Source organism: Anomalospiza imberbis, chromosome Z (assembly GCF_031753505.1).
Source record: "Anomalospiza imberbis isolate Cuckoo-Finch-1a 21T00152 chromosome Z, ASM3175350v1, whole genome shotgun sequence".
NCBI lineage: Eukaryota > Metazoa > Chordata > Aves > Passeriformes > Viduidae > Anomalospiza > Anomalospiza imberbis.
This window is the reverse complement of record NC_089721.1, coordinates 59,299,621-59,325,783: the sequence shown is the minus strand read 5'-3', so window position 1 is coordinate 59,325,783 and position 26,163 is coordinate 59,299,621. Positions and strand designations below refer to the sequence as shown.

General features: G+C 49.6%; 3 protein-coding genes across 3 annotated transcripts in view; 1 reads left to right on the top strand and 2 right to left on the bottom strand.

The window, feature by feature from the left end:
• The window catches only part of GTF2H2 (general transcription factor IIH subunit 2), a 459,966-nt gene that overhangs the window by 326,999 nt on the left and 106,804 nt on the right, over nucleotides 1–26,163 (top strand). The window lies entirely within an intron of this gene.
• LOC137465531 (serine/threonine-protein kinase PAK 3-like) overlaps nucleotides 8,592–26,163 on the bottom strand; it is a 77,760-nt gene continuing 60,188 nt past the window's right edge. Inside the window, exons 4-9 of the mRNA XM_068177618.1 lie at nucleotides 11,804–11,916; nucleotides 11,222–11,339; nucleotides 10,461–10,560; nucleotides 9,833–10,029; nucleotides 9,110–9,247; nucleotides 8,592–8,720 (exon numbers count right to left, since the gene is read on the bottom strand). Coding sequence (XP_068033719.1) covers nucleotides 8,631–8,720; nucleotides 9,110–9,247; nucleotides 9,833–10,029; nucleotides 10,461–10,560; nucleotides 11,222–11,339; nucleotides 11,804–11,916 — 756 coding nt within the window. The 3' untranslated portion in view covers nucleotides 8,592–8,630. The remainder of the gene's footprint in view (nucleotides 8,721–9,109; nucleotides 9,248–9,832; nucleotides 10,030–10,460; nucleotides 10,561–11,221; nucleotides 11,340–11,803; nucleotides 11,917–26,163) is intronic.
• Nucleotides 14,584–17,338, bottom strand: LOC137465532 (uncharacterized). The gene is made up of 4 exons (XM_068177619.1): nucleotides 16,807–17,338; nucleotides 15,841–15,878; nucleotides 15,293–15,415; nucleotides 14,584–14,760 (listed from the first exon to the last, which is right to left on the bottom strand). The coding sequence occupies exons 1-4, from the start codon at nucleotides 16,880–16,882 to the stop codon at nucleotides 14,614–14,616; spliced, it is 384 nt and encodes a 127-aa protein (XP_068033720.1). The 5' UTR covers nucleotides 16,883–17,338; the 3' UTR covers nucleotides 14,584–14,613.

Sequence of the window (26,163 nt, the reverse complement as noted above, 5' to 3'; positions counted from 1 at the left end):
GCCAAGTTATAACAGGATGTTCCTGGAAAGGGCACATACGAAGGTAACGCAGCACCATTCTGGAGCTGAATTTCCTGTTCCAGTCCACGGTGACCACACAACATAAAGGACAACTTAAGTGTAGGAGTGGGGTTAAGGAGCAAGCAAGACCAATAGAGGGAGAATCAAGACCACCAAAAAGCCCACAAAGCCCCCCCCCCCCCCCCCGCCCATTTCCAGAAAGGTCCAGAATACTGGGCTGCACATGCTAACTCATTTGTATGAAGAGTGAGGAACCTAATCCCGTAATGGGGAAAACTTACCTGTAAAAATGTACCGCCACAGAGGCTGGGTGGCATCCTCTCAGGACCCTGGACACCTGTTGGCTGGATCAATGCTGGACCAAGGACCATGAACTTCTTTCCTCTCCTACCTGATTTCTTTTTCCCTTCTTCCCTCTATTCTTTTATTCTTTGTTTCTCTTACTATGAGAAGATAGTGGCAAAACACACACCAATTGCCATGCTGAGTGTGTAGTTTGTTAATAAATACTTGTAAGGTTTTTTTGGACCCTTTTGATTTTTGCCATTCTTTTTCACCTGTGAACATCTACAAATCTTGTTTGCTCCCTTCCACATAGGGGTGGAATGTAACACCAATGCACAAACACTCCAGGGAAGATAAGAGCTGCACCTGCCTTCTCCAGTGCCAGTCCCTGGGCCAAGGATCAGCTGCACCTCTCACCCTCTCACAGCAGCAATCTGTTGTGTCAGCACATCTGTTATGATCCAATTACTGACAGACGCCTCTACCTGAATTAAGATGCAGACAACACCATGTGCCAAAGTCAATAGTATGGATTTTATTTAACAGTCAGTGTGAAATAGATAGACAGAAATAGGAAAGAGGAGGAAGAATAGGAAAGAAAAAGAAAAGGAGGGCCAGAGGGAGAGAAAGAGCAAGACAATTTAAGAAAAAGCTATCACCACACCTGGATCCAGAAAGCATCCTGTTGCATCTCTCTTCACCCTGGTCTTCTTGCTGATGTGGTTCCCAAGGTGTTCAAAACTTTTCACTCTTTCTACATTTTAGCAAACAAAGGAATTAACGCTCATTGGCTACACGCAGAGTTGATTTTCAGCACAGCTGCTGGGTTGGCTTTCTCTGTGGATTCTTTCTGTCCAGTATCAGTTCTCTTCCAGTATCTGTTTTCCTCCCACTAGTCTGAGAAAGCACCCAGACAATCTTATCTCACGTTCATCTCAAGTGGGTTGACTCTTTCCCAGTTTCACAGAGACATGTTCAGAGCGGGGAAGCTTCAGTCATCACAGATAAGCAGTTGCTTCTTTGGAGAATTTGCCACGGTGGGCAAAGTCCTTTGGTGAACTTAACACATCTTGGAGGGGCAAGGAGAACCTCCATTCTTTATTGGACAAGGGGGGAATACAGTTAGCAAAGATGAGGAAAAGGCTGCGGTACCTAACGTCTTCTTTGCTTCAGTTTTCAACAATTGGACAGGCTGTCCTCAGGACAACTGGCCTCCTGAGCTGGTAGATGGGGACAGGAAACAGAATAGCCTCCCCTGTCATCCAGGAGGAAGCAGTTAGAGACCTGCTGAGCCACTTAGATGCTGTCAAGTTTATGAGACCGCAGAGGATCCATCCTAGGTTGATGAGGGGGATGGCAGAAGACCTTGCCAAGATGCTTTCTGTCATTTACCATCAGTCCTGAGTAACCAGGGAGGTGCCAGATGACTGGGTTGGCCAATGTGATGCTCATCCATAAGAAGGGCCATAAGGAGCACACAGGAAACTACAGGCCTGTCAGCCTGACCTTGGTGCCTAGTAAGGCTATGGCACAGATCACCTTCAATGTGGTGACACAGCACCTACAGGACAGCTGAGGGATCAGACCCAGCCAGCATGGATTTAGGAGCGGCAGGTTGTGCTTAACCAATCTGATCTCCTTTGATAACCAGATAACCCACCTGGTGGATGAGGGGAAGGCTGTGGATGTTGTCTACTCGACCTTCAGCAATGCCTTTGACACCATCTCCCCATAGGACACTCCTGGAAAAGCTGGCAGCCCACGGCTTGGACAGGAGCACTCTTTGCTGGGTTAGAAACTGGCTGCATAGCCAGGCACAGAGAGTGGAAGTGAATTGTGTCACATCCACTTGGTGGGCATTCACCAGTGGAGCCCCCCAGGGCTCAGCGCTGGGGCCAGTCCTGCTGAATCCCTTTATTAATAGTCTGAGTGGACTGAGTCCACCATCAGCAAACCTAGATGACACCAAATTGGATGAAAGTATTGATCTCTTAGAGGGTAGGAAGGCTCTGCAGAGGGACCTGGACAGGCTGGGTAGATGGGCTAAGTCCAGTGATATGAGGTTTAACAAGTCCAGGTGCCGGGTCCTTCCCTTGAGTCACAACAACCCTCTGCAGCACCACAGGCTGGGGACAGAGTGGCTGGGCAGTGCCCAGGCAGAAAGGGACCTGAGGGTGCTCGTCAGCAGGTGATTGAACATGAGCCAGCAGTATGGCCTGGTGGCCAAGAGGGCCAACAGCATCCTGGCCTGTATCAGGAATGGTGTGGCCAGCAGGACCGGGGCAGTGATTCTTCCCCTGTACTCAGCACTGGTGAGGCCACACCTTGAGTGCTGTGTCCAGTTCTGGGACCCTCAGTTTAGGAAGGATGTTGAGATGCTCAGATGTGTCCAGAGGAGGGCAATAAGTATGGTGAATGGTCTGGGACACAGGTCCTATGAGGAGCAGCTGAGGGAGCTGGGGTTGTTTAGCCTGGAGAAGAGAAGGCTCAGGGGTGACATTATCAACCCATAGCAACTCCCTGAAAGGAGGGTGTAGCCAGGTGGGGGTGAGTCTCTTCCACCAGGCAACCAGCAGTAGAAGAAGACAAAGTCTTAAGCTGCACTGGGGAGGTTTAGGCTAGACATTAGGAAAAAATCTTCACAGAAAGGGTGATTTTGGGCATCGGAATAGACTTCCCAGGGAGGTGGTGGAGTCACTGTCCCTGGAGGTGTTTAAGGAAAGACTGGACATGGCTCTTAGTGCTGTGATCTGGTTGACAAGGTGATCTTTGGTCATAGGTTGGACTCAATGATCTCAGGTTTTTCCCAGCCTAGTTGATTCTGTGATTCTGTGATTGGTGTTTAAGGCAATTGTGCTCTTTAAGTCTCCTACAATATTTTATGCAGCTCTGGTCATCAAGGGTGCACAGGTTCTCAGAGCCCCTGAGATCCTTGAGCAGGGAGCAAAGCCTTCATTCTAGTCTTCACTAGAGATCACCTGCACAGGTGGTGCTTGACCAGCATACCCAGCTGATGTGCGTAGGGCCTTGTAGGGCCACACTGGATTTTTGTCCACAGTGTTTACTTTGTAAGAAGAGAACCTCCCTGTTAAAAAACCTGCATTCAATTAATAACATTTGCTCGTTCAAGAGTGATCTTACAACAAAAAATATAGAAAGAAAGGAAAAATCCAGCCTCCAGCCCTGAGATTTAATTAAAAATCCAGGACCTCAAAGGTATTGAACCACTTAATTCCCACTATCTATTTATGACAGACAGGTGTCTCAATCCTACATATTTTCAGCTGCCAGAGACCACCTTCCCAGGCTCCCAGAAAAGACACAGCCTGTCAAGCATGCCTGTAAGATCTGGAGGGCTGAGTCTCTCCAGAGTGGTAGTGAGAAGGGCACCAGGGCTTGAGGAGTCAGGAGGGCATCCTTCTCCAGGGGATTGGGTATTTCTTCATCTCCTCCTTGGGACAGCAAGGGACCAAGGTTTCTCCGTTTTGTTGCAGTGTGTGAGATTCTTTGGTAGTGCCTGTGATGGGGAGCAGCTTCTCAGGACTCCCTGAATTTGCCATGGAGAACAGACAAAGCCATGGGGACAGAGTGGAGCTGCCCCATTTGTCATGATGAGCAAGAGGGTGTCGCTTATGTGATACCCCGTAGCCATGAGTTCTGCATGGGCTGCATCCTGCGTTGGACAGAGAAGAAACCAGAGTGCCCACTCTGCAGAAGATTGATAGAGTCCCCCAGGTTTTCTCTGCAGGAACAAAAATACCTAGAGTGTGTCATCACACCCCAGGGAGAATCACCAGAGACCAGCAGCCAGGCAGAAAGATCTCTTGGCCTCCTGGATGGAAACAGCTGCCAGCGCCCCGGAGCAGTTCCTGTGCAAGGAACACCCTCCCCGGCTGAGCCGAGGCCTGCAGGGACAGAGGCTGTGGGTAGCCTGCTGCCCAGGGACTGGGCAGAACTTTTCCAAAAAGAAGAACATGTTCTTGACCCTATGCTGCTCTGACTGCGCCAGGGGCTGGAGGCAATGTATGGGTCCCAGGGGTGGCTGGCATTGAGAGCAGAGAACAGCATCTTGTATGCCCCGTGCCTCTGCGGTCCAGATGGGGAGGTCATGGTCCCGACGCTGCAGCCTCTCCTGAAGGAATACACAGAACAGCTGGTTGATGGCACTGTCAGTTTCATTGTGGGCCAATGCAGTGAGGAGGCCAAGAGGCTGCTGTGCTCCCATGCTGCTGGAAAGGAGGACAACAGCCCCGAGGCCAGTTCCTGCTCCACCGGCTCCCAGGGAGGGACTCCCACCTGGCATCCTATCGCCGGCTGGGGGACAATGTAGAAATCACGGATGGGACGGGACTGCTGAGGGGTGCGTCTCGAGCTGTTTATTTTCCAGCATCAGTGTCATTACATAGTTACGACAATGGGAAGATGCCTGCAGTTCACATCCCCGGCAGCTGTCCAAGAACTTAATGTTACAGCTTCCTTTAAAAACTTTTTGACCAATCACACCAAGCAAAGCCTACTGACAGTAGTTCTACACAACCACTGCAAGCACATGTAGCTTTGGTTAAAACAATGCTGGCTTATTTCAAATACAATACCTGCTTGTAAGCCTTAAGATGCATTGCACAGAGCTCCATCATTAAGCTTAGAATTTCCTAACATCTCGCTAGATATACTTTTCTGTATCTTAGGGAGTTATTCTGTTTAATACACAGAGCATTGTTCTATTTGTCCTTACTCTTCTACTCCTTATATGATTTTTCTGCTGACAGATCTTATGGCTACTGCTTAGCTCTAATCGCAGTTCTGCTGTCTGTGAGGCCTGCCTTTTGCAGCTTTCCCAAAACCTTCGGATTTTAAGGATTCCCACCCCAACACACTGTGAGACAACTCACAAAGTGCTGGTAGGAGGAAAGCAGAGGGCCCATTTGGGCCAGTCCCAGCCAAATTTGAAGCTGTGAGAGAGACCACACATCAGGTGCTGGACAGGCCATAGGAAGGAAGGCTTAGGAAAACAGAAAAACCACCACCATTCCAAAATTTGGAAGCTTCATTCTCCCTCCTCTTGCATTGAAACCACTTTTTCTCTATTTCTCATGTTGTGGTTTAATCCCAGCCAGCAACCAAGCACCACACACAGTCATTCTCGCTCAATGACCCACCAGCAGGATGGACTGGGCAGACAATTGCAAGGCTAAAAGCTGGAAAACTCACAGGTGGAGAATAATTCAGTTGCATAGGGAATGCAGAAGCTACATACACAAGCAAAAAGCCCCAAAGAACTCATTCACCATTTCCCATGGGTAGGCAGGTGTTTTGCATCTCCAGGACAGCAGGGCCCCCTCACACCTCACAGTGACTTGGGAGGACAAATACCATCACTCCAAACATCCTCTCCTTCCTCCTTCTTGCACGCAGCTTGGAATACTGAGCAGGATGTCAGAGGGTCTGGAATATCTCTTTGGCCAGTTTGGGTCACCTGTCCTGGCTGTGCCTCCTTCTAACCTCTCATGCAGCGTGACCCCAGGGGAGCTCTGTCTGGTGCCTTCTTCAGTTGTGGTGGGTGCCATGAGACATGGCAAAAAAAAAAAAACAAGAAAAGCATTTTGCTTCAGTCAAGGAGGAATATGGAGTAAGCGAAGGAAAAGTGTTAATTCTGTTGTCTATTCTGTTTTCTATGGTTTAGATGGGGTTGTTTGATCTGCTCCTCGCACCTTTTAAGTATTGTCCAGAACCAAAAAAAAGAAGCATGGTTGAAGATGCAGCCAAGTAAGGGAGAAAGATGAGAGGAGAGGGAAAAGGAGGTTCTAGGGGAAGGGTAGGCAGTCGGGAGAGAGTTTAAGCTCCTGAGTACCCAACCAATCGGAAAGGTAACAGGGACCACCCTGGCTGCAAAAGGGTAGTAAAAAGTTGCCATTTCAACAAAGTGTGTGTGTGTGCCTCTCAGAGGAGAGACACACCCCCAACTCAGCTGATTCTTTGACAGCAACAAATACTTTTTGCTTCAAAGACTTTGTCCCCTCTTAATTCTATCAAAAAGTCAGCTACATCTCACAGAACTGAGCTGACAGAGGCCGTGGCTTGTTGCATCGTGCACATCCGGCCGCTGGTGATCTCCGACCCAGCTAGCAGTGGGGCGGCCAGAGAAGAATCAGCAACAACACCCCGGGCATCCGTGGGGCGCGAGGGGAAACTCTCCAGTCTCGGCAGCATGACTGTGGTGTGCTCCATGGCAGAGCAACAGAGAAGAGACGGGTACAACTGAAGTGCCAAAACTGAAGATATTTCATAAATAAAAGGGCACAAACAAGGGTGCAAAACAAAACATAAAGAGGCTGCTTCAGAAGATGCCATAGTGAGGTCAACACAGGTAGATAGATATAGCTTATAGATATAGATGATATAGATAGAGATAGAGATAGAGATAGAGATAGAGATAGAGATAGAGATAGAGATAGAAAGAAATATATAAATAGAGATATAAACATACATATATATACATACATCTATATAGTCTTTCATGGCAAGTTCCAGAAGCCTTCTGGCCAATCACCGGCTGTTGATCTGCATGGCCACTCCCAGTCCGTCCCAGAGTCCTTGACTCTTCATGATATGCTCACCATAAGTTCTCTGGGTGTCATCCGTTGTGGCTTCTCTTCTCCCGAGTCTTCGTGTTGGTCGTTGATTATCTGATGTGTGGCCACTTCATGGCCCATCCCCTCCAGGACAAGCTCCCACAACTGCCCCCTTTTGGTTTTATTTAAAATGAAAGGTCTAACAATCATAGTAAAAAGAATAACCTTGTTCTAGCTAAAAACAACACAATACTTGATAGACTTTAACTAAACTTGAGAATTAAATCAACAGGCGGGTTGATATTGCGGAGCATAACTAAACAATAAGTAAATCCAATTTTCATTTCCCCTCACTTCTGAGGGCCCGAGTCCCAGGCAGCTCTCCGTCACTTCATTCCCCCTCACTTACCCACAAAACAAAAGAGAACAGAAAATCAAAAGGACTTGTGGTGGCACCCTCCCCTGGTGCCCTTGACCAACCACACAAATCAGAAGGAGAGGTTTTGTGGGGGACTAGCCTGTGGGGGACCTTACGGCGGGGCTGGGCACAGGTCTCCTGTGGGGGCAACAGAGCCCTTCCTCCGGCTGTACGGAGGGTGCCGGCTCTCCTGCCTAAATAAATAAAATAATTGGTCGACTGGCTTCTGGGGGTCGCCTACATCCGTAATCTCTGAAACATGAATTACAACAAAAATCGGGGACTGCTAATACAATAGGAAAGCGGGAGCAGGGTTGGGGGCTGTCGCAAAGTGGGTTAGGGTAGAATCCGGGGAGGCATGGCCGCTACCGTTCTGGCAAGGGCACAGAAAAGGAGGGGAGATGGCAGATGGCTGGTGGCTGGCCTGTGCTCTTGAGCAGGTTCCATCTTCAGTCCTGTCCTTCTCAGGGATAGTGGGTTCAGGGAAGCGGGGGATGGAATACGAGAACTGGGAAAGGAAATCGGTTAAATATTGTGCAACTAAAATTTAAATTTAAGTGATCGTCAAATATACCCTCAATTATCACCAAACATCGCAAAGTAAATGATTTTCAATATTCCCTATATGATCACTGGATATCACTAATAAGGTATCAAACGTACATTGAGACAAAAAACAGGAGTCCGTGGGAAAGGTTAAAGTCTAGGGGACGTTCTTCCAGAGCATAGACCCAAGAAGTCCCCTAGCAGGCCCACAGGCCTCCACACTGGCTCACGCAGATCCAAACTGCACCAGTTTTCACTCCCTCATGTAGGCCTTAGTTCCCGTGGCAGAACTTGCCTTCCCACTGGACACTCACCTGTGCCTGAGCCTGTGGAGAAGCCCGGCTCCCTCCCCCTCTGCCCACAGCAACACAGACACTCCCAACCTTTCCCAAGAGCTGCAGCGCAACCACAGCCACAGCAGCAACCCCAGCAGTGACACCACTGCTCTGCTCCGTTTTGCCCCACTCTGCTCCTCTAGTCACAGCTGCAAGCCTGTCTCTCCACAACAGGTTGTGCCTGGCGGCAACAAAGCCACAAGACTTCTGCCCGCTTCCAATCCATGCCACAAACCCCATCTATGGCTCTTCCCACATTTAAGAAACACCTGACCATTCCGAAGCAAATTTAGACCTTAATGACAGGGTGAGAACAAAGGGAAGCTTCCAACACAGTGAAGGTTTTATTTATTATCCTATTTATTTCCACTATCACTCTAAGCAAACTACAAACTACGAGCTAGAAACTAGGAACTAGAAACTAGAAAAAAAAAACTACGGCCTCTTCCAGGGCTAGTATCTCCTGTCGGCCATAAACTGCTGCGTTGCCACGATCAGAGGCGTCAGGCTGGAGATCGGCTCGGCTGAGGTTACAAACGGATGCTGCCCAAAGAGAAAAAGAAGGAATTAATTTCTACTTACCTCACAGGCTGAAACAGGCTTTCTCTGGCAACAAGAAAGATACAGAAAGGAGGGCATTCTGTGCACCTCTGTCTCCACATCCAGGACCTTGCTACATGAGGCCAACATGGCTCCCAATCCCACAAATCCATTAATCCTGATGTCTTCAGCTTAAGGAGATTTGGTCTAGGTGACCTTGAAAGGCTCCTTCCAACCCATCCTAGGCCAGGATTCTCCTCTCTTTTCCTTTGAAAAGCCCCCCAGACTGGAGATTCTTAGGAGCGGGGCCCATCCGAGGCCTTGGACTTGAGCAGATGAGGAGCCCCTGGCAGTGGGTGGCTGGCGCATCCGGCAGCCGCTTTGCCTTTTACCTGCAGAAGTTCCTGGGCAGACCAGCGCCTGTCCTCGTCCGTCTCCAGGCAGCAGTGCAGAAAGTCTCGCAACCAAGCGGACTGTTGCCTGGGGTTCTGCAGCTTCGGGCTGCCCCTGGTGCTTATCAGCTGTTGAACCTAGAGCAGAAGGAAATGCCACGCTCTACCTGCCTCTTTCACACCCCAAACTGCTCACACAGACCCCACTGGACAAGCTCCGCTCTCCAGTGGCTCTTTACTCCCTGCCCGAGGGTGGCAGATACCTTTCCTGCCCCTACTAAAAGAACCCAAAGCCCGAGGCAGCCATAGCCAGTCCAATATGCAAAGGCTCTTGCCTTGGCCCCTGATTTCATTGGCTGATGGAATTAGGAGCAACTCCATCAGCAAAAGCACCCTTTGCTTCTCTGAGCACTGACACCAGCTCTACAGGCGATGCGGAAGACAGACTTTTATCTAACTCTACTATTTCCAAGGATTATTCCATCAAATGCAGCTCAGCACTGCTCACTGCTCCCTTAGGCAAAGCTTCCATCAAGCAAAAGGCATCGTGAGGTTTTGGTGCAGTTCGTGATCAAATGCCAAGGGGATAATCTGGACAAGAAGCACGAGAGACTATGCAGCCTGGAACCTGTCATTTTCAGCTGCTAGCAAGCTTCCCAAGCAGAAGAATGGGAGCAGATTTTGTCAGAGTGACAGCAGTATCTGAGAGTAGTTGCAGCGTACCGTGCGGGAGGTCATCATCAGGTAAGGAGGCGCTCCTTCCACCATCTCCATCCCCACAATGCCAAAGGACCAGATGTCCACTTTGGGGCCATAGGGCTTCCTGCTGAAAATTTCTGGCGCCATCCAGTAAGTTGTCCCAACAGCCGATCTCCGTTTGCTCTGCTCAGCAGTGAGCTGAGCAGAAAGGCCAAAGTCAGCTGAGGAGAAAAAAACCATTCTGATCAAGCCAGCGTGAATTAGGGAAGCCAACAAAAGAATTCCCCACGGTACCAATGTCCAAGAAGGCAGTGTGGAATCCCAGCTGCAAAGGGGCCCTGCTGCCATTCCTCAGGCCTGCAGCCGAGGAAATACGGAATTGGCCACTTAGCAAAAGCCCCCAGTTTCAGGCAGTGGCTTTTAGTCCCCTGAAGCTATTAGACTGCAACTGCCTTGCTTGGGAAGGATCACACACAAGCCAAAGGCACCCCCTACCCCTTCTTCCCAGCAACACCTCCCTGCGCCTTGTGGCTGTGCTCTGCGCTCACAGCAGGGCAGCCTGCACTGCCACGGGCATCAGGGAACCGGCAGTCACCCAAAGGCAGCCCCACACCGCAGCCCGCCACGGCTGAGCCTGGCCAACAACACCCACCCAACTTGACAGATCCGTCCAAGCCCAGGAGAATGTTGTGGCTTTTGACGTCTCGGTGGATCACTTGCTTGGAGTGAAGGAAATCCAGGCCTTGCAGGCACTGAGAGAGGAAAAAGCAACACGAGCCTAAGTGGATTTCGTCCCACAAGCAGGGAAGTGGCGCATCTGCAAGGCTGACTTCCTGGGGGATGGTGAGCCATGGCAAGACAGGCTGCTGGCAAAGGCAGCAGAGCCTGCTGCTCCAACACGAGGACAGCAGTGCTTTTCTAAGTGCGGGTGTGTTTGCTTTTGAAAGAGAAAGGGCAATTGTTCCTCTGGCCAGTGCCCTGCAAACACAGACTCAAGAAGCACTGCTGCCGTGGCTGTACTCTCTCCAGCCAGACAACAGTGGCTGCTTTTGCCAACACCACGTTGGCTGCCAGGCTCTCCTTTCAGGCTGAGCTCTGTGAGAGTCCTGCGAGTATCTCTTTGTCTTTGCCACTTGCTTGACATGGTGCCAGCAGCACCTTTGCTCTTAGGAAGGAATGCGGAAGGAATGGGAAGGAACGCAGCGCACACAGGCTCCAGGCAAGTGTTTAGAGAGGCAAAGACAAACACCCTAGAAGAAGGGCAGGGACACTGGCAGGCACTTCCGATGCTCTTGCTACTTATAAGAGAAAGGCAGAAAGGAAGCTCGGAAGGTGAAATCTCTCCTCTCCTTATCACCCATTTGGAAGGACCATCCCGACCAAGCCGTGGGAAGCACAAGCGCCATCCCTTACCTCCCGAGAGACAGCTGCTATCTCTCCTTCTGCCATACGAATCTCCCTAATGACATCGTGTAAAGAACCTCCGTCCATGTACTCCATCACCAGCCAGACTTCCTCGTCCACCAGGTAGCTGAAGGGAGGAAACAACAGCCTGGAGATGAATGCGTGCACTTCCTGATGGATTCTCCTTCCTGTGTCTCTCTCAGAAGAAGACAGGAGGAAGTCAATAATCATTCGCTATGCTCTCCAGGGCTTGAACTCAATCTACAGTGTTTTGTCAGCACATAAGACCCGTGGGAAAAAAAATCAAATGCCAAACCAAACAAAACAATGTGGAGAGAGGACAGGAACTTTGAGGCTGTTGGCTCAAGAAAGACAGGGCCAAGTCCGCTCTTTGAAAGCACACGTCAAACTAGGTATGCCAGCAAAGATTAATGCAGCCCCAATGCAATCTCCTCCCAAGACGCTGTCGATCAGTCCAGAAACAGGAATTAACAGCTCCATCCTCTGTCAGCTCCATCCTCTGCCAGCGGTTGAACCGCTGCCTTGCAGGATGTGGATGACCTTTCATGGCAGAACAGCAGAACCACTCACCTGTCTAGAAAGGTCACAAGATTGGCGTTCTTATTGCCACGCATGACCTGGATTTCATTCAGGCACAGCTCACTGCTGCTCTCTTCCAGGAGACTAATTTTCTTTATGGCCACCTACAACGACATGGAAAACCGTGAACCAAAGTCTGTGGCGCAGGACCACAAGGGGAAGACGGAGACAGTGATTATGGGATGATGGAGCTGGGCTGGGCCAAACCGCCTTGTGGCTGGACATCAGACCGCTTGCTTGGGCACCTCCCAGGACAAAGAGCCAGATACCCTTTGCCTTGTAAACCTGGGAGAAACATGGTCTAAGCTCTCCACCGCAAAGCTCTAACAACACAGGCTGTGCCCACAGTCTTCCCCCAGGGCCTTACTTTATCATCCCCATTTTCATTCACACACCCCTTGCAAGCAGGAAGCCATTTTGTGCCGGTAAGAATGGAGCAAAACTGCTGGGAAACCTTTGGCACTTCTAGGGGGCTTGATCATTACTCCAGCAACCACTGGCATTCTCCATTGCACAAGAACAAAGCAAACCCTTGCAGACATGACAGATAAAATGCCGTCCTAAAACAGCACTGCAGAAGCTGTGGCGCTGCTTGACGCTTACCTCTTCTCCTGTGGCAGTCTCGACTGCCATGCACACCGTGCCAAAACCCCTAGAAACAAAAGAGCAGCAGAGAAAGAAGAAGTCCTTTAGTCCCTGCAAGTGCAGGACACCGCGGTCCAACCGCGGAAAAAAAGTCCCGGGGCAAACAGTAAATGGAACACGACAGATTCTCATCTGGGTCTTTTCTCCCTTTTCTCTTTCTGTATCTGTGCATGTGTGGGATTTTTCCAGGCACATGCCGGTTCGGCCTTCTCACACCTCTCCTTGGAGTCTATCTGCCAAATTCAAGCACCACCACTCAGGCCTTCTGAGAAGTCTGAAGCCATGTAAGAGCCATTGGAGGAAAGCCTCCAGACACAGATCCTTTCTCCAGCTTCCAAGGAAAATAGTGTCCAGCCACAGCCTGCAGCCACAGCCGGAGCAGGCAAAGGCTTCCACTGTTGCGCACACAAATGGAGAAGTACTCAAAATAGAGGATCCTCAGACGGCTGTGTTCTGGGTCCAGAGCCATTGGCAGCTGCTTCTCTTTGGTGCACCAGACACAGGAAGGGCTCTACTTTTCTGGCCACTTCAGCTATAAATGCTGACCAGTACTTAGAGATCATCAGGCATCATCTTAACGCAGTGTCTGAACAGCTTTGGAGCTTGCCTGCTGTCACTCTGGGGAGGTGTGACACCAGCAAAATGCACCGCCCCCTGCTGTGAAGAAGGAGCTGTGGCTGCACTCACCCTTTGCCAATCGTTTCCAGTTCTGTGTACTTAGCCTCAGGATCTCCCTCGCTCACCAGCATCTCTGTAAAAATCCCAAGGAAAGATGTTCACTTCAGAAGAGGTCCCACCCTGCAGCAGATCAGAAAGGCAGCCCCACTGTCTGGGACACTCTGCCCTTTCAACTCAGTCAGCTGGGAAACACCACCACCACCACAACCAAAACCACCACCACCACCACCACCACCACCACCACCACCTCAAAAACAACAGCAGCAAGACAAGCAGCCCTGCAGCACAGATGGCCTGCCCAAAACTAGAAGTCTACACTAAAATCTAAGCACATCGAGAAACAGTCAGAGGAGACAGGGATCAGAAACCTGCAACCAGGAGAAGTGATTGTTGTCTACAAACATTAAGGGCAGCAGGAAAAACAAAACCTTTCTGTTCTTGGCCATGAACACTCTGTGACATTCAACAAAAGCTTTCATCCTTGCAAACATCCAAGGCATCTTGGGTTCTGGAATCAATTCTTATCAACAGCTGCCCTTTCCAGAACAGGAAGAATATTGCAAAGTGCTTCCAGCAGAGCCGAGATCTCCAGCTTTAAGCAGGACTTTGCCTAAACAATGCCCCTCTGCCTTTCAAGAGCAGCAGCTTATGTTATACCCTACTGTGATGGGCCTCAGGAATGAGGTCCCTCAGCCTTTAGGCCAGGCTAAGTTCTGAAGATGACCTTGGCTGTGCCCCACAGGAGCTGGGCCCCACAGGAGCTCCTTGAGGCCTACTCATTCGCTAGGTCACAGCCTCCTGCTCAGCCAGAAACAACCTCTGTTTTCTTTTTGGCATAGAGGGAAGCTCAGGCAAAGCCAAACCAGGCCCAGCTGCCCTCAGAGGCAGGAGCAACACCCCAGGGACCCCTCACCACCTCAAAGCACAACAGCAGGTCCTGTGTGGAGGCCACAGGACCTGGCACTCAGCTGAGGAGGAACAGGAGGTGGGACAGCTCTTGCTGACACGCGCACACACAAGGCACTGCTCCGGCGGACAAGGATCACAAAGCACATACTCAGCATGGCCAGGCACTTGTCCTCTGTCCTCTCTCCCAGCTGCTCTCTGCTGCCAGAGGAACCAGTCGTGCTCCAGCTGCTGCCAGAGGAACTAGTCGTGCTCCAGGTGCACGAGCTGCTCAGGCTTGAGTTTCCAGCTTGGGGACTGGAGGCTTCTTCAGGACCTTCAGCTGCAGCTCGTGCAGGTACCAGGACACAGGAGGTGGAGCTCTGGGACAAGAAATTCATTTGGGTCACAAACATGCCTGCACGTCGGAGGTGCCCCTCCGATCCCATTTCAAATGCAAGCTCCTAGGCAGACGCTGCTGGCCATACCCAGGGCTCTTCACCTCTCAGCTTTCGCAGCCCACTTCTCCAGCTCAAGGCGCAAAATCCAAAGGCTGCTTTTACATGATGGACAAAATGACACCAAAGACACTGCTAGCCAAAACAGGCACTTACTGACGTGGGCTGCTCAGGCCGCAGGCTGACAGCAGGGGCAGGTTCATTGGCAGCGGATTCCTCCTCTTCAGCCTCTTCCTCAGGTGCAGAGGCAGCCAGAGCAGGTGCTGACGCTGCCCCTGTGCTCTGTGGGCAGACAGCAGCATGAGGGTCAGGAAAGAACCTGTCATTCAGAACCTTCGGTATATTCAGCTACAGGCCCCGCTGCAACTCAGCTGTTCCTTTAGCTACTGACTGACTTTAGCTGTTCTGTGGGGAGGGCCTGGTCCCTCCTGGGGACAGTGTCTCCCCATATCCTGCAAGGCTGTGAACTGCATCTTTGCACTGCTCTCTTCACTGGGGACAAGGAGCCTGCACAGCCACTGGGCACAAAGGGCTTCACTTGTACCCCAGGAGCATCCCAAGACATCCTAATGCTACCTCTTGTCTCTGGCTAAGACAAATTCACAGCCCCTGTCAGAACAGTAGGAAAGCGATGCCTAAGCGTCCAAGTTCCACACCCCTTTTCCAGGCCTCACAGGCTGGGGGAAGTGCTCTGGAAGAGCTGGAAGGATTCCAGCCCTCAGCATCTTCAGCCAGGCACGGGAGGTGCTGTCTGACCAGAAACTTGCAGCTATGCTTTGTTCCAGCCACAGGACTACCCAGAGGTGCCACTTACTGATGCTGGATGCTCAGGCCCTGCAGTGGCAGCAGGTGCACTTTGGTGGGAATCTTCCTCCCCTTCGGCCTCTTCTTCAGGAAGACGTGCAGCCAGAGGAGGCTCAGAGGTTGGTTTTGGGCTCTGCAGACAGACAGCAGTGTGAGGGACTGGTAACCTTCTTTATATTCAGCTCTAGAGCCAGATGCACTAAGGAGAAATCATCTGCACAGAAATGGCATTCTAAGTTGTTCAAACTCAAGTAGAATGGGCCAATTCGATGGGACTGCACTCTCTTCTACAGGAGAAATTCCATCATGGCTTAAAGCACCAAGCAACCCCACTTTCAGCTGCTTAAAAGCTCTGAAAAGGAACTGGAGGAAACAGCCCGGGATCCAACTCCTCCTGCAGCTGCTACTGCTGCTGCTGCTGCGGCTGCTTCTGCGAAGAGCCTGCACTGTACTTCCATTCATCCAAGCAGGCTGGCACTGGACTGCAACAGGCCCAGCTCACAGCTTGCTCCACAATTGTCAAAAGCTACCAACGCCAAAGGCTCCTTTCCCACTCACCCAAGGACCGGATTCTCTCCAGGCACGGGTGACGTGACCTGCAACACACAAGGGAAAAAGAACCAGATGCTGTAAGAAAACTGCCTGTGCTGGGCAAGCCCACCACAAAGTCTCCAACCCAAAGACAGATCATTCTGTTTTCACTACGTCACTCCAGCAGCAAGCCTTGTGTCACACAGCAAGCAAGACAACAGCACAAACCACTGCCTCGTGTCTACCTTCTGTCCTCTTTGGCCACTCAACCCATAGAAACTTGAGACTGAGAAAGTCCGAGTGGTTCTGTACTAGGCATTACAGCTTCTGCCCCACCCCATCCAGCAGGAGCTACAGCTCCTCTCTTTCCTGTACTTCAGTTTTCTGAAGAGATTGCATGCAGCAATTGCCATGGGCTTACTGAAAGCCTTTCCCCAAAATAGCTTCGCCCAAGTCCCCCTTAACCATGGTGGCAGTTCTGTGGTGACACAGCACAGGAACAGCTCCTGGGTTCAGCAGCACACAAGAACTCCTCTGAAATGTCTATCTCAGAGGCCTTTTCCAAGCTGAGTCTGTGGTTTCATCACAGAACAAATGGCTCTTCTAGCACGCAGGAAGTGTCAAGTTCCACAGGCACGTCCTGGGATGAGGGAATGCAGACAAGAAGACTTGAACTGAGGGACTTTCCCTCAGTCCTGGAGAGCAGCGCACAGCTTTCACAAGGACTCCTGTCAAGCTCTCCCAGTCTTCCTATCTTGGAAGTTGTCTTGCTTGAGCCAGCAAACTGGGGAGATTCCAGACTCCATTGCCACAGGCTATGCCACGGGAGGAGCGGAACCCCTGCAGGCTACATTACAAATGCTGCCCCACGCCCCACTGGCTAGAGACACCCCCTTCTTAGCTGCAGCTGTTGACAGCAGCTTTACCTAACTAAAGGCCTCTTGGTGGCATTTTGGTTTCCATATGCCGCACTGAACAAAACAGTCCACTTACGTGCCAGGTGGGTGAAAAAGTACCCAGAATAAGCCAAGGAGAAAGCCGTGCAAACTGCAGCACACACCCTCTCCATGGCTTGAGCAGTGCTGCTCAAGTCTGCACCAGACAACGCCTGTGGGGAAGAAACAAAAATACTCAAGAGTCCTGCTGGCAGAGACCTCGGCGATCAGCAGGTTCCGCCTGCAGCGAGCGTGCCACAGAGCTGCTCTGCGCACTGAGCCCTTCCGGGCCTCGGCACAGCAACTTTGCCTTGACAACACTGGGATGCGGCCGCTGACATCACAATAGCAGCCACCCTAGGCTGGTTTGTGAATTCATGCATAGAACCAGGCCTTCTCTACAGCTCAGGCCAAAAAAAGCCTGCAAAGCTCTCCTCTGCTACAAAGCAACACAAAAAGCCCTCCTAGTCCAGAACCTGCTGCTCAAGGCATCTAAGAGTAACTCCAAGAACACACTAAGCCCCTGTAGCCCACACCGAGAAGCTGAGCACTGAGAAGGGACCAGGATGTGAGGAACCACGCTAGTGGTCTTTGGCCACCAATGCTTCTGGCCAATAATGTTCCACCTGGACCTTCCTCAGCTCTTGAAAGCAGCAAACAAGGAGAAGCACTACTTTAATTGCATTTAGAGCTTTCTCCTAGCTACAGAGACGAGGTCATGGATCTTTCAGCACTATTTCTTCAAAACATTGTACATCATAGCCATAGTAGGATTTCAGCAGGGAAATGCCATGACCGGAAATGCAAGGGGGATCCTTCTGTCTGGCTCCCTCTAGCACAGAGGCCTTGGCACCAAAGCACCACCACCGTTTCCCCCCCCCAGCCCCAGCCCCTCCAGTTTTGTCCTTCCACAGTATTTCTTAGGACACGGGGCTGAGATGGGTGGCACAGAAGTGACAGCTCTGACACATGGCTGAAACCATCAGGGCCAGGGTGGCATCTGGGACTGTATTTCCGCTCCAGCAGAACAAGGCAACCCAGAGTGGTGACACTGATACCAAGTGAGTTCAGCCAAGCCAAAAGGGAGCCCAGCCAAGCCAAACGGAGCCCAGCAGGGTGGGAGGAAGAGGCAGTGAAGCGGCAGAGCTGATTCCCATGCACACGCCCAGCATGGCGGACTGATGGTAGCGGCAGTACCAAACAGAGCTCTGCAGGGAGAGACACCCGTCACCATCGCCGCTGCCACCATCACTGCTGCAGAGAGGGAGCAGGACACTGCCACTGCAGGTCCACAGCTGCTCCAGGCAGCACCAGCAGCCCCCATCTACCATCAGAATCATTCTGTAAGCCCTCGCCATCTTGTCTTTGTTCCAGGCGCCCCATGTGACACTTCACCTTTGTCGCTTAAGCCATTACCTCTTTTGCACAATTTTCTTCTTCTTGTTGTATACTGCTTTTTTTTTTTTTTTTTCCTTACTACATTGTAACTCTAACATTTTTTGCCTCTCATAGATTGGTTTTTCCGTTGTTCCCCTCCATTGTCGTGGAGAAGGGGAGAGATGAGAGGCGTTACAAGGACTATCTCAGGATGAGGACACAGAAAGGAGGGAAGGTCTTAGAAAGAACAAACAAGCCTCATGCTGCCTCTTTTGGATAAAGATAATAAAAGTGCAGGTTTCTTAATATCCAGCCACAAATCTTTGGAGTCTTGACAGCCAAGAAGCACAGGAACCCGGAAACCTTGTGGTGAGAGGCTAGAGATTGCTGGCTCAAAACATTTCAGGTGCTTGTATGCGGGGAAAGGGGCAGACCAAGCCTTGCTCTGGTGAGGTGATGCCCTACTCTGCCCACCCCACACTGCCAGGCCTGTATCCCAGCCCAGCAGTGGCCGCTGATCCCTGGCACAGCAGAGGCAACGCTCCACACCTGTGTCTGGAACCCCTAACTCAGCTCCTAAAAGGCCGGGTGAGTGGGAGCCCCATGTTGGGGAAGGCCCCAGGAAAGCCAAAGGGTATTTAACTCCCGAGACATGGCAACCACATGTCTTGGCCCTACCTCCTCTTGGAATTCTATCAGCTGAACACCACTGGAACCAGGATTGGTAGCTATGTTGGTTCTTTTCTAGGTATTTTCTCTCCTTCTCTCTTCCCCTTTATTCTTCCAATTCCATCCTCTCAGATTTTTGAGTAACTTAAAATCTAACAGGCTTGGAGTTTGTGAAGTTGAATGGGCTAAGTTAATGCTTGATGGAATGTTTCATGTGGATTGAATCCCGCTCTAAATTTTTTGCCAAAGTTCTCTGATTTTCAGAAGTTGCCAGTGAAGATTATTTTTGTCATTCCGACCTCTTGAGAACGTCTTGTCAGTATTTCTCCTGCTTTTCTACGTCCGAGTACGTGAACAAGTTTAAGTCCTTTTAAAGTGTCCCATAGAGCAACGTTTCTGGGGCCTTACATTTTAACTGGCACAATGAGCAGGCTGTTCTTGAGGTGACATGGCCATTTTATACAGCAGTAACTGCTCATGACATAATAAAGGAGAAATAAATTTGCAGTCAAAGCTGCTATTTTCTGGCAGAAAAGTAATAGAATCCCACGCAGAAGCTGATCTCAACTGCTCTCCACTGGCAGACCTGCTAAAAGCTTATATATAAAGCTTGTCCAGCCCTAAAGAGAGATGGAGACTGAGAAAAGCCAGCACCATCCGCAGTTACTTGTGGAGAAAACATGAATTTTGGTAGAAGAAAAATTTAAAATCCCAGTAAAGGACCATGCCTGGTATCCATATGCATGGAGATTTGACTCAGAGAGCTGTAAGTTGCCAACAGCTAGAAAAGGAGCTGAATCAGTTGCAAATTGCCTTAGAGCCTGAAACAATAGCCAGCCTCAGGCCGCCGGAGCAGGAAGTGAATGCAGGGATGAAGCCAGCCCCCAAAACCTGAGAAGCCAGTTAAACGCGCTGGTCCAAAGCCAAAGAGCTTTAGACTTGCAACTGAACACGGCTGGGGAAGGCCTGGAACCAGCGTTTTCTAGACTCGAGGAACAGCCAGGCCTCCCTGACTGCAAGGTTACCCCCGCAGCCCTTGCGAGGGGTTTAATGCCTCCGAGTCAAACGCTGCCCTTCAGCCTAAACTCCGCCCGCCCCTAAAACATACAGAGGGGGGTGCCCCGAAGATGATGTCACCTTCCTCCGCTCTCTGGAGGCGAGGTTCGACTCAGCAAAGCCAATCTTCTTCCCTCCTTCTCATCCCAAGCCCTGCCCGCTGATAAAGAAGCATTTTGCTTATCAGGAGGCAGTGTAGGGTAGTGGTACCTCCCTCTGCAACAGAAGTGGTTGAATTACACGGGAAAAGTAGCAATGATCCCAAAGAAAGAGAAATGGAGAATGCTTTGAGAATTTTGCAAATGGGTGTGGGGGGCGGGGGGGAATGAAATCAATCCTTTTGGGAAGGAAGCGCATGGTGAAAAGCCCTGGTCTTTTGCCCGGGGAACAATCTGTTGTGTGAAGAGTTTGGACCCCTTGGAGCGGGGGAGAAGCCCCAAGCAATGCATGAGAAACAGCTGATGTCCCGTTTCCCTTCTTCTGGGTTATTGTAATTTAGTTCAAAATTTAAGGATCAAGATTAAGAAAACAAAATCTCGGGACCACCTCCAAAATTGGGTTGCGAGAGGGTGGTGAATTCAGCCATCCTAAGAGGCTTTCTGGAAATAAAATGGGGACTAAATGGAGAGTCCGTTTCCTTGTATTCTTAAAGAAGCTTTGCAGACTGCTCCTGCAGCGTCTCCTTCTGGCAGCAGTGGGTATTGAGCCTTGTCTGCCACCAGAGGCTGGAGGCCGAAATGCTGCCACTAGAGACTCTGTAGGAGAATCCTTAGGAGAAAATGCTTTTCTCCTCATGCAAGTTGGTTGTTTTGGTCTCACTAATAACCCTGAATGTTCAAGTATATCCTCACCAGGCAGGAGACTGGGTGTATGTCCAGACCTGGAATACAGAGCCGCTGAACCAGAAGCGAAAGGACTTTTGATGCCAGGGCTGTGAGATTTACAGCTCGAGACTCCCAAATTATGTGCTTAACGTTAGCTCTGGAGGCACGGAATTGTACTGGACAGTACAGTAAATGGAACTCCGCTGCAGATAAAGCTGCAATGGAACATTTCTGAAGTGAAAAGCATTCCATGGTTTAACTTTCTGCCCATTTCCCGAGCAATGTCCCTAGTATGGCAGCATGGCTGTTTGCTCCTGAATTAGTTAACCATGCTAGCAGGAGCTTGTACCTAGTGTCTATAATAGCAAGTATGGCTTTGAGTGCCAGAGGGGTAAGAGAACAAGAAAGAAAAGAGAGCCATGTCCTTTTCCCTGAGGACCACTCTAACATCACACACCTAGAACAAATACTACCTGACCCGTGGAAAAGAAATTTTGGCTTATGGACTGCAGTCTAAATTTGCAAAATAGAATGTAACAGAACGTGTAGATCCGACCAAAAGCCCATGTTACCTAAAACTGAAAAGGTCTCAAAAGGATGGTTGGCTCCTCTAACTTCGGTTTGCCTACATGGTGCTAAGAATCCTCATCAGTATTGTTACGGCAGTGGATAATTTAAATAAGATAACTTTTGCCAAATAAGGCTTATTGGCGATTGTTGCTTTCTTGATGTCTTCTCAGTTTCTTTTTACAGGCTTTTTTTGTTGGTTTAATGAAAGGATCACCAAAACTTTCTGTGGCAGAGAAGACAAAAGAATACCAAGGGGATAGTTCCTCGGTCTGAAGCAGGTTCAAATGGGACTGAGTTTTCTCCTCCTAGAGGTGTTTCACGGAAAGATGAAGTGGTGACAGGACTGAAGAATTGCTCTTCTTCACCGCATTGAGTGTTTACATGTTTTTATCTTGCTACCTTTTAAGACATTTACGTGCATAGGTTTTAGATACGTTTGTTGCAAGCAATATTTTAAAAGTTTTGTATCTTCTCTCTGGTTGCCACAGTGGGGAGAGACAATTCCCCCCTACATTTATCTTAGGCAAATTTTTAGACCTCTTCCTGTCTCCTGAGAGCAAAGCACAAAATTACTCCACCAAGGCAAGTAGGTGTAATAATGGTAGGTGGTGTGTAGAGCATGATTGTGCACAAGAAAGGCATGTGGAACTGTGGGTGGCCCCTGGAAGGAAGGAAGGGAGCTTCCTGGAAGTAGGAGGAAAAGGGGCTGACAGAGGAGCAGAGGTGGCAGCTGGAAAACTCTCTCCAGCTGTAGACCAAGAAGGCATAAGTGGTAAAGCTGACGGAAGACAAGAAGAAAGAAAGAGTTTGGGTTTGAGAACCACTGAAGCGTTAGGTAAAGTCAGGAAGGTATTTGGTCGGCAGCCTTGACTGAAATGAGATGCTGGGGAGGTTGGAGCCTCTTGAGTTTTGTTATATCTTTGATCCCCAGCCCTGAGACAATCCAGACTACTAGGACAATGAAGTCATTTCAGATGGCTTTATTGAGAAAGGTTGCTCTGCTGTCATTTTCTGAAAGGCACTGAAATGATCCCTCTCTGGGTGCCAGTTCTCTTCTCTGCCCCACACGACCCAGCTAGCAGTGGGGCGGCCAGAGAAGAATCAGCAACAACACCCCGGGCATCCGTGGGGCGCGAGGGGAAACTCTCCGGTCTCGGCAGCATAACTGTGGTGTGCTCCATGGCAGAGCAACAGAGAAGAGACGGGTACAACTGAAGTGCCAAAACTGAAGATATTTCATAAATAAAAGGGCACAAACAAGGGTGCAAAACAAAACATAAAGAGGCTGCTTCAGAAGATGCCAAAGTGAGGTCAACACAGGTAGACAGATATAGATATAGATATAGATATAGATGATAGAGATAGAGATAGAGATAGAGATAGAGATATAGAGATAGAGATATAGATTACATAGATATAGATAGCTATAGCGATAGCTATAGCTATAGATTCAGCTATAAGTAGAGATAGAGATAGAGATAGAGATAGAGATAGAGATATACATACATCTATATAGTCTTTCATGGCAAGTTCCAGAAGCCTTCTGGCCAATCACCGGCTGTTGATCTGCATGGCCACTCCCAGTCAGTCCCAGAGTCCTTTACTCTTCATGATATGCTCACCATAAGTTCTCTGGGTGTCATCCGTTGTGGCTTCTCTTCTCCCGAGTCTTCGTGTTGGTCGTTGATTGTCTGATGTGTGGCCACTGCATGGCCCATCCCCTCCAGGACAAGCTCCCACAACTGCCCCCTTTTGGTTTTATTTAAAATGAAAGGTCTAACAATCGTAGTAAAAATAATAACCTTGTTCTAACTAAAAACAACACAATACTTGATAGACATTAACTAAACTTGAGAATTAAAGAAACAGGCGGGTTGATATTGCGGAGCATAACTAAACAATAAGTAAATCCAATTTTCATTTCCCCTCACTTCTGAGGGCCCGAGTCCCAGGCAGCTCTCCGTCACTTCATTCCCCCTCACTTACCCACAAAACAAAAGAGAACAGAAAATCAAAAGGACTTGTGGTGGCACCCTCCCCTGGTGCCCTTCACCAACCACACAAATCAGAAGGAGAGGTTTTGTGGGGGACTAGCCTGTGGGGGACCTTACGGCGGGGCTGGGCACGGGTCTCCTGTGGGGGCAACAGAGCCCTTCCTCCGGCTGTACGGAGGGTGCCGGCTCTCCTGCCTAAATAAATAAAATAATTGGTCGACTGGCTTCTGGGGGTCGCCTACGTCCGTAATCTCTGAAACATGAATTACAACAAAAATCGGGGACTGCTAATACAATAGGAAAGCGGGAGCAGGGTTGGGGGCTGTCGCAAAGTGGGGTAGGGTAGAATCCGGGGAGGCATGGCCGCTACCGTCCTGGCAAGGGCACAGAAAAGGAGGGGAGATGGCAGATGGCTGGTGGCTGGCCTGTGCTCTTGAGCAGGTTCCATCTCCAGTCCTGTCCTTCTCAGGGATAGTGGGTTCAGGGAAGCGGGGGATGGAATACGAGAACTGGGAAAGGAAATCGGTTAAATATTGTGCAACTAAAATTTAAATTTAAGTGATCGTCAAATATACCCTCAATTATCACCAAACATCGCAAAGTAAATGATTTTCAATAATCCCTATATGATCACTGGATATCACTAATAAGGTATCAAACGTACATTGAGACAAAAAACAGGAGTCCATGGGAAAGGTTAAAGTCTAGGGGACGTTCTTCCAGAGCATAGACCCAAGAAGTCCCCTAGCAGGCCCACAGGCCTCCACAGTGGCTCACGCAGATCCAAACTGCACCAGTTTTCACTCCCTCATGTAGGCCTTAGTTCCCGTGGCAGAACTCGCCTTCCCACTGGACACTCACCTGTGCCTGAGCCTGTGGAGAAGCCCGGCTCCCTCCCCCTCTGCCCACAGCAACACAGACACTCCCAACCTTTCCCAAGAGCTGCAGCGCAACCACAGCCACAGCAGCAACCCCAGCAGTGACACCACTGCTCTGCTCCGTTTTGCCCCACTCTGCTCCTCTAGTCACAGCTGCAAGCCTGTCTCTCCACAACAGGTTGTGCCTGGCGGCAACAAAGCCACAAGACTTCTGCCCACTTCCAATCCATGCCACAAACCCCATCTATGGCTCTTCCCACATTTAAGAAACACCTGACCATTCCGAAGCAAATTTAGACCTTAATGACAGGGTGAGAACAAAGGGAAGCTTCCAACACAGTGAAGGTTTTATTTATTATCCTATTTATTTCCACTATCAGTCTAAACAAACTACAAACTACAAGCTAGAAACTAGGAACTAGGAACTAGAATAAACAACTATGGCCTCTTCCAGGGCTAGTATCTCCTCTCGGCCATAAACTGCTGCGTTGCCACGATCAGAGGCGTCAGGCTGGAGGTCGGCTCGGCGGAAGTTACAGACGGATGCTGCCCAAAGAGAAAAAGAAGGAATTAATTTCTACTTACCTCACAGGCTGAAACAGGCTTTCTCTGGCAACAAGAAAGATACAGAAAGGAGGGCATTCTGTGCACCTCTGTCTCCACATCCAGGACCTTGCTACATGGGGCCAACATGGCTCCCAATCCCACAAATCCATTAATTCAGATGTCTTCAGCTTAAGGAGATTTGGTCTAGGTGACCTTGAAAGGCTCCTTCCAACCCATCCTAGGCCAGGATTCTCCTCTCTTTTCCTTTGAAAAGCCCCCAGACTGGAGATTCTTAGGATAGGGGCCCATCTGAGTCTCAATTTGCCAGTCTTTTTTTGGAATCACAATTATTGGAGTGTTCCACAAGCTTGTAGAAGGAACTATATTTGCCAGACCCAATTGTTTTGACCAGCTTTTGTGCTGTTGCAGTTGTTCCCTCTGAGGGGCCACTGATCCATCCACAGAGTTGTGTTAATGTTCCACCTGAGTTTAAGTCTTGGCTGCATATCAGAGGCTCCTTTTAAAAATTTGTTTTCAGTGTCAGTCCCCACTGTGATAACAAATCTCTTCCCCACAGTGTGCAGTAGTAGAAAGCACATGTGGTTTGAGCTGTGCTTGTTTCCCTTCTGGCCCATATACCAGGAGTTCCTTAGCTGACTGCTGACCTCCTGTGACATCTGCTGACCTCCAATGCCTGTGACCATCGCTGATGGTGTTGTGAAGGGCCAGGTCGGTGGCCATTCACATTCACTGATGATGGTTTTGTCGGCTCTGGTATCTTAATCCTGTAGAAGACTTGCCATCTAAAACACAGGCTAGAAAAGGTTGCTGCACTGAAGTAAATTTAGACCAGTAAACGCGAGGAGTGCCTGTGCTCCCAAAACCTCCAGTGCCCCTGTCAACATTGACAGATGGTATCCATCTGGCAATATAGGAAGTGGGATGGATTGAGCAATGCATGATCTTGCTGGAATAATACAACGTGGGTTAGGAGTCCAAGCCATGATTTTTATTTCCCCCCTAGAATCAGAGTTGATGATTCCTGGTAAAACAGAAAGTCCACTTTTAGATGATGATGATCTCCCAAGTAACAATGCATGACATTTAAAAGGAAACGGTCAATTTAAACCTGTAGGTATAAGGTGAACCAATGTGTCATTTATTGTGGTTTTGGTGGAAACTGCCAAGTCCACCCCAGCGATGCCTGGGGTCCCCCTGATGTTCCTTGAGCTTGAGCTGCAGCTGGATCCTGTTCTGCTGGGAGACAAAGGATTCTGAACCCGTCTTTGAGTTTCCCTGCTGTGGCAGAGGTTTGCCATTTTGTCATACTTGGAATGGCATTAACTGCTCCAATGGTAACCTTTCTTGCATCTAGGGCACGGTTTATTAGGGTTTTTGTTCCCTTTGTTATTTATTCTTTGAGCAATACTTTTTCACATGACCTTCTTCTCCACAGTCAAAACATTTGGCTGTTGCCCTAGCAACCTGTAGCTGTTGAGCG

Excerpts from the sequence above, each read along its gene's own strand:
- LOC137465532 (XM_068177619.1), bottom strand. The coding sequence starts at position 16,882 with ATGGAGAGGGTGTGTGCTGCAGTTTGCACGGCTTTCTCCTTGGCTTAT. Across the intron at positions 15,879-16,806 it reads CTTTTTCACCCACCTGGCAC|GTCACGTCACCCGTGCCTGG; the intron begins GTAAGTGGACTG and ends TGTGTGTTGCAG. Across the intron at positions 14,761-15,292 it reads GGCCTGAGCATCCAGCATCA|AGCACAGGGGCAGCGTCAGC; the intron begins GTAAGTGGCACC and ends GTCTGCCCACAG.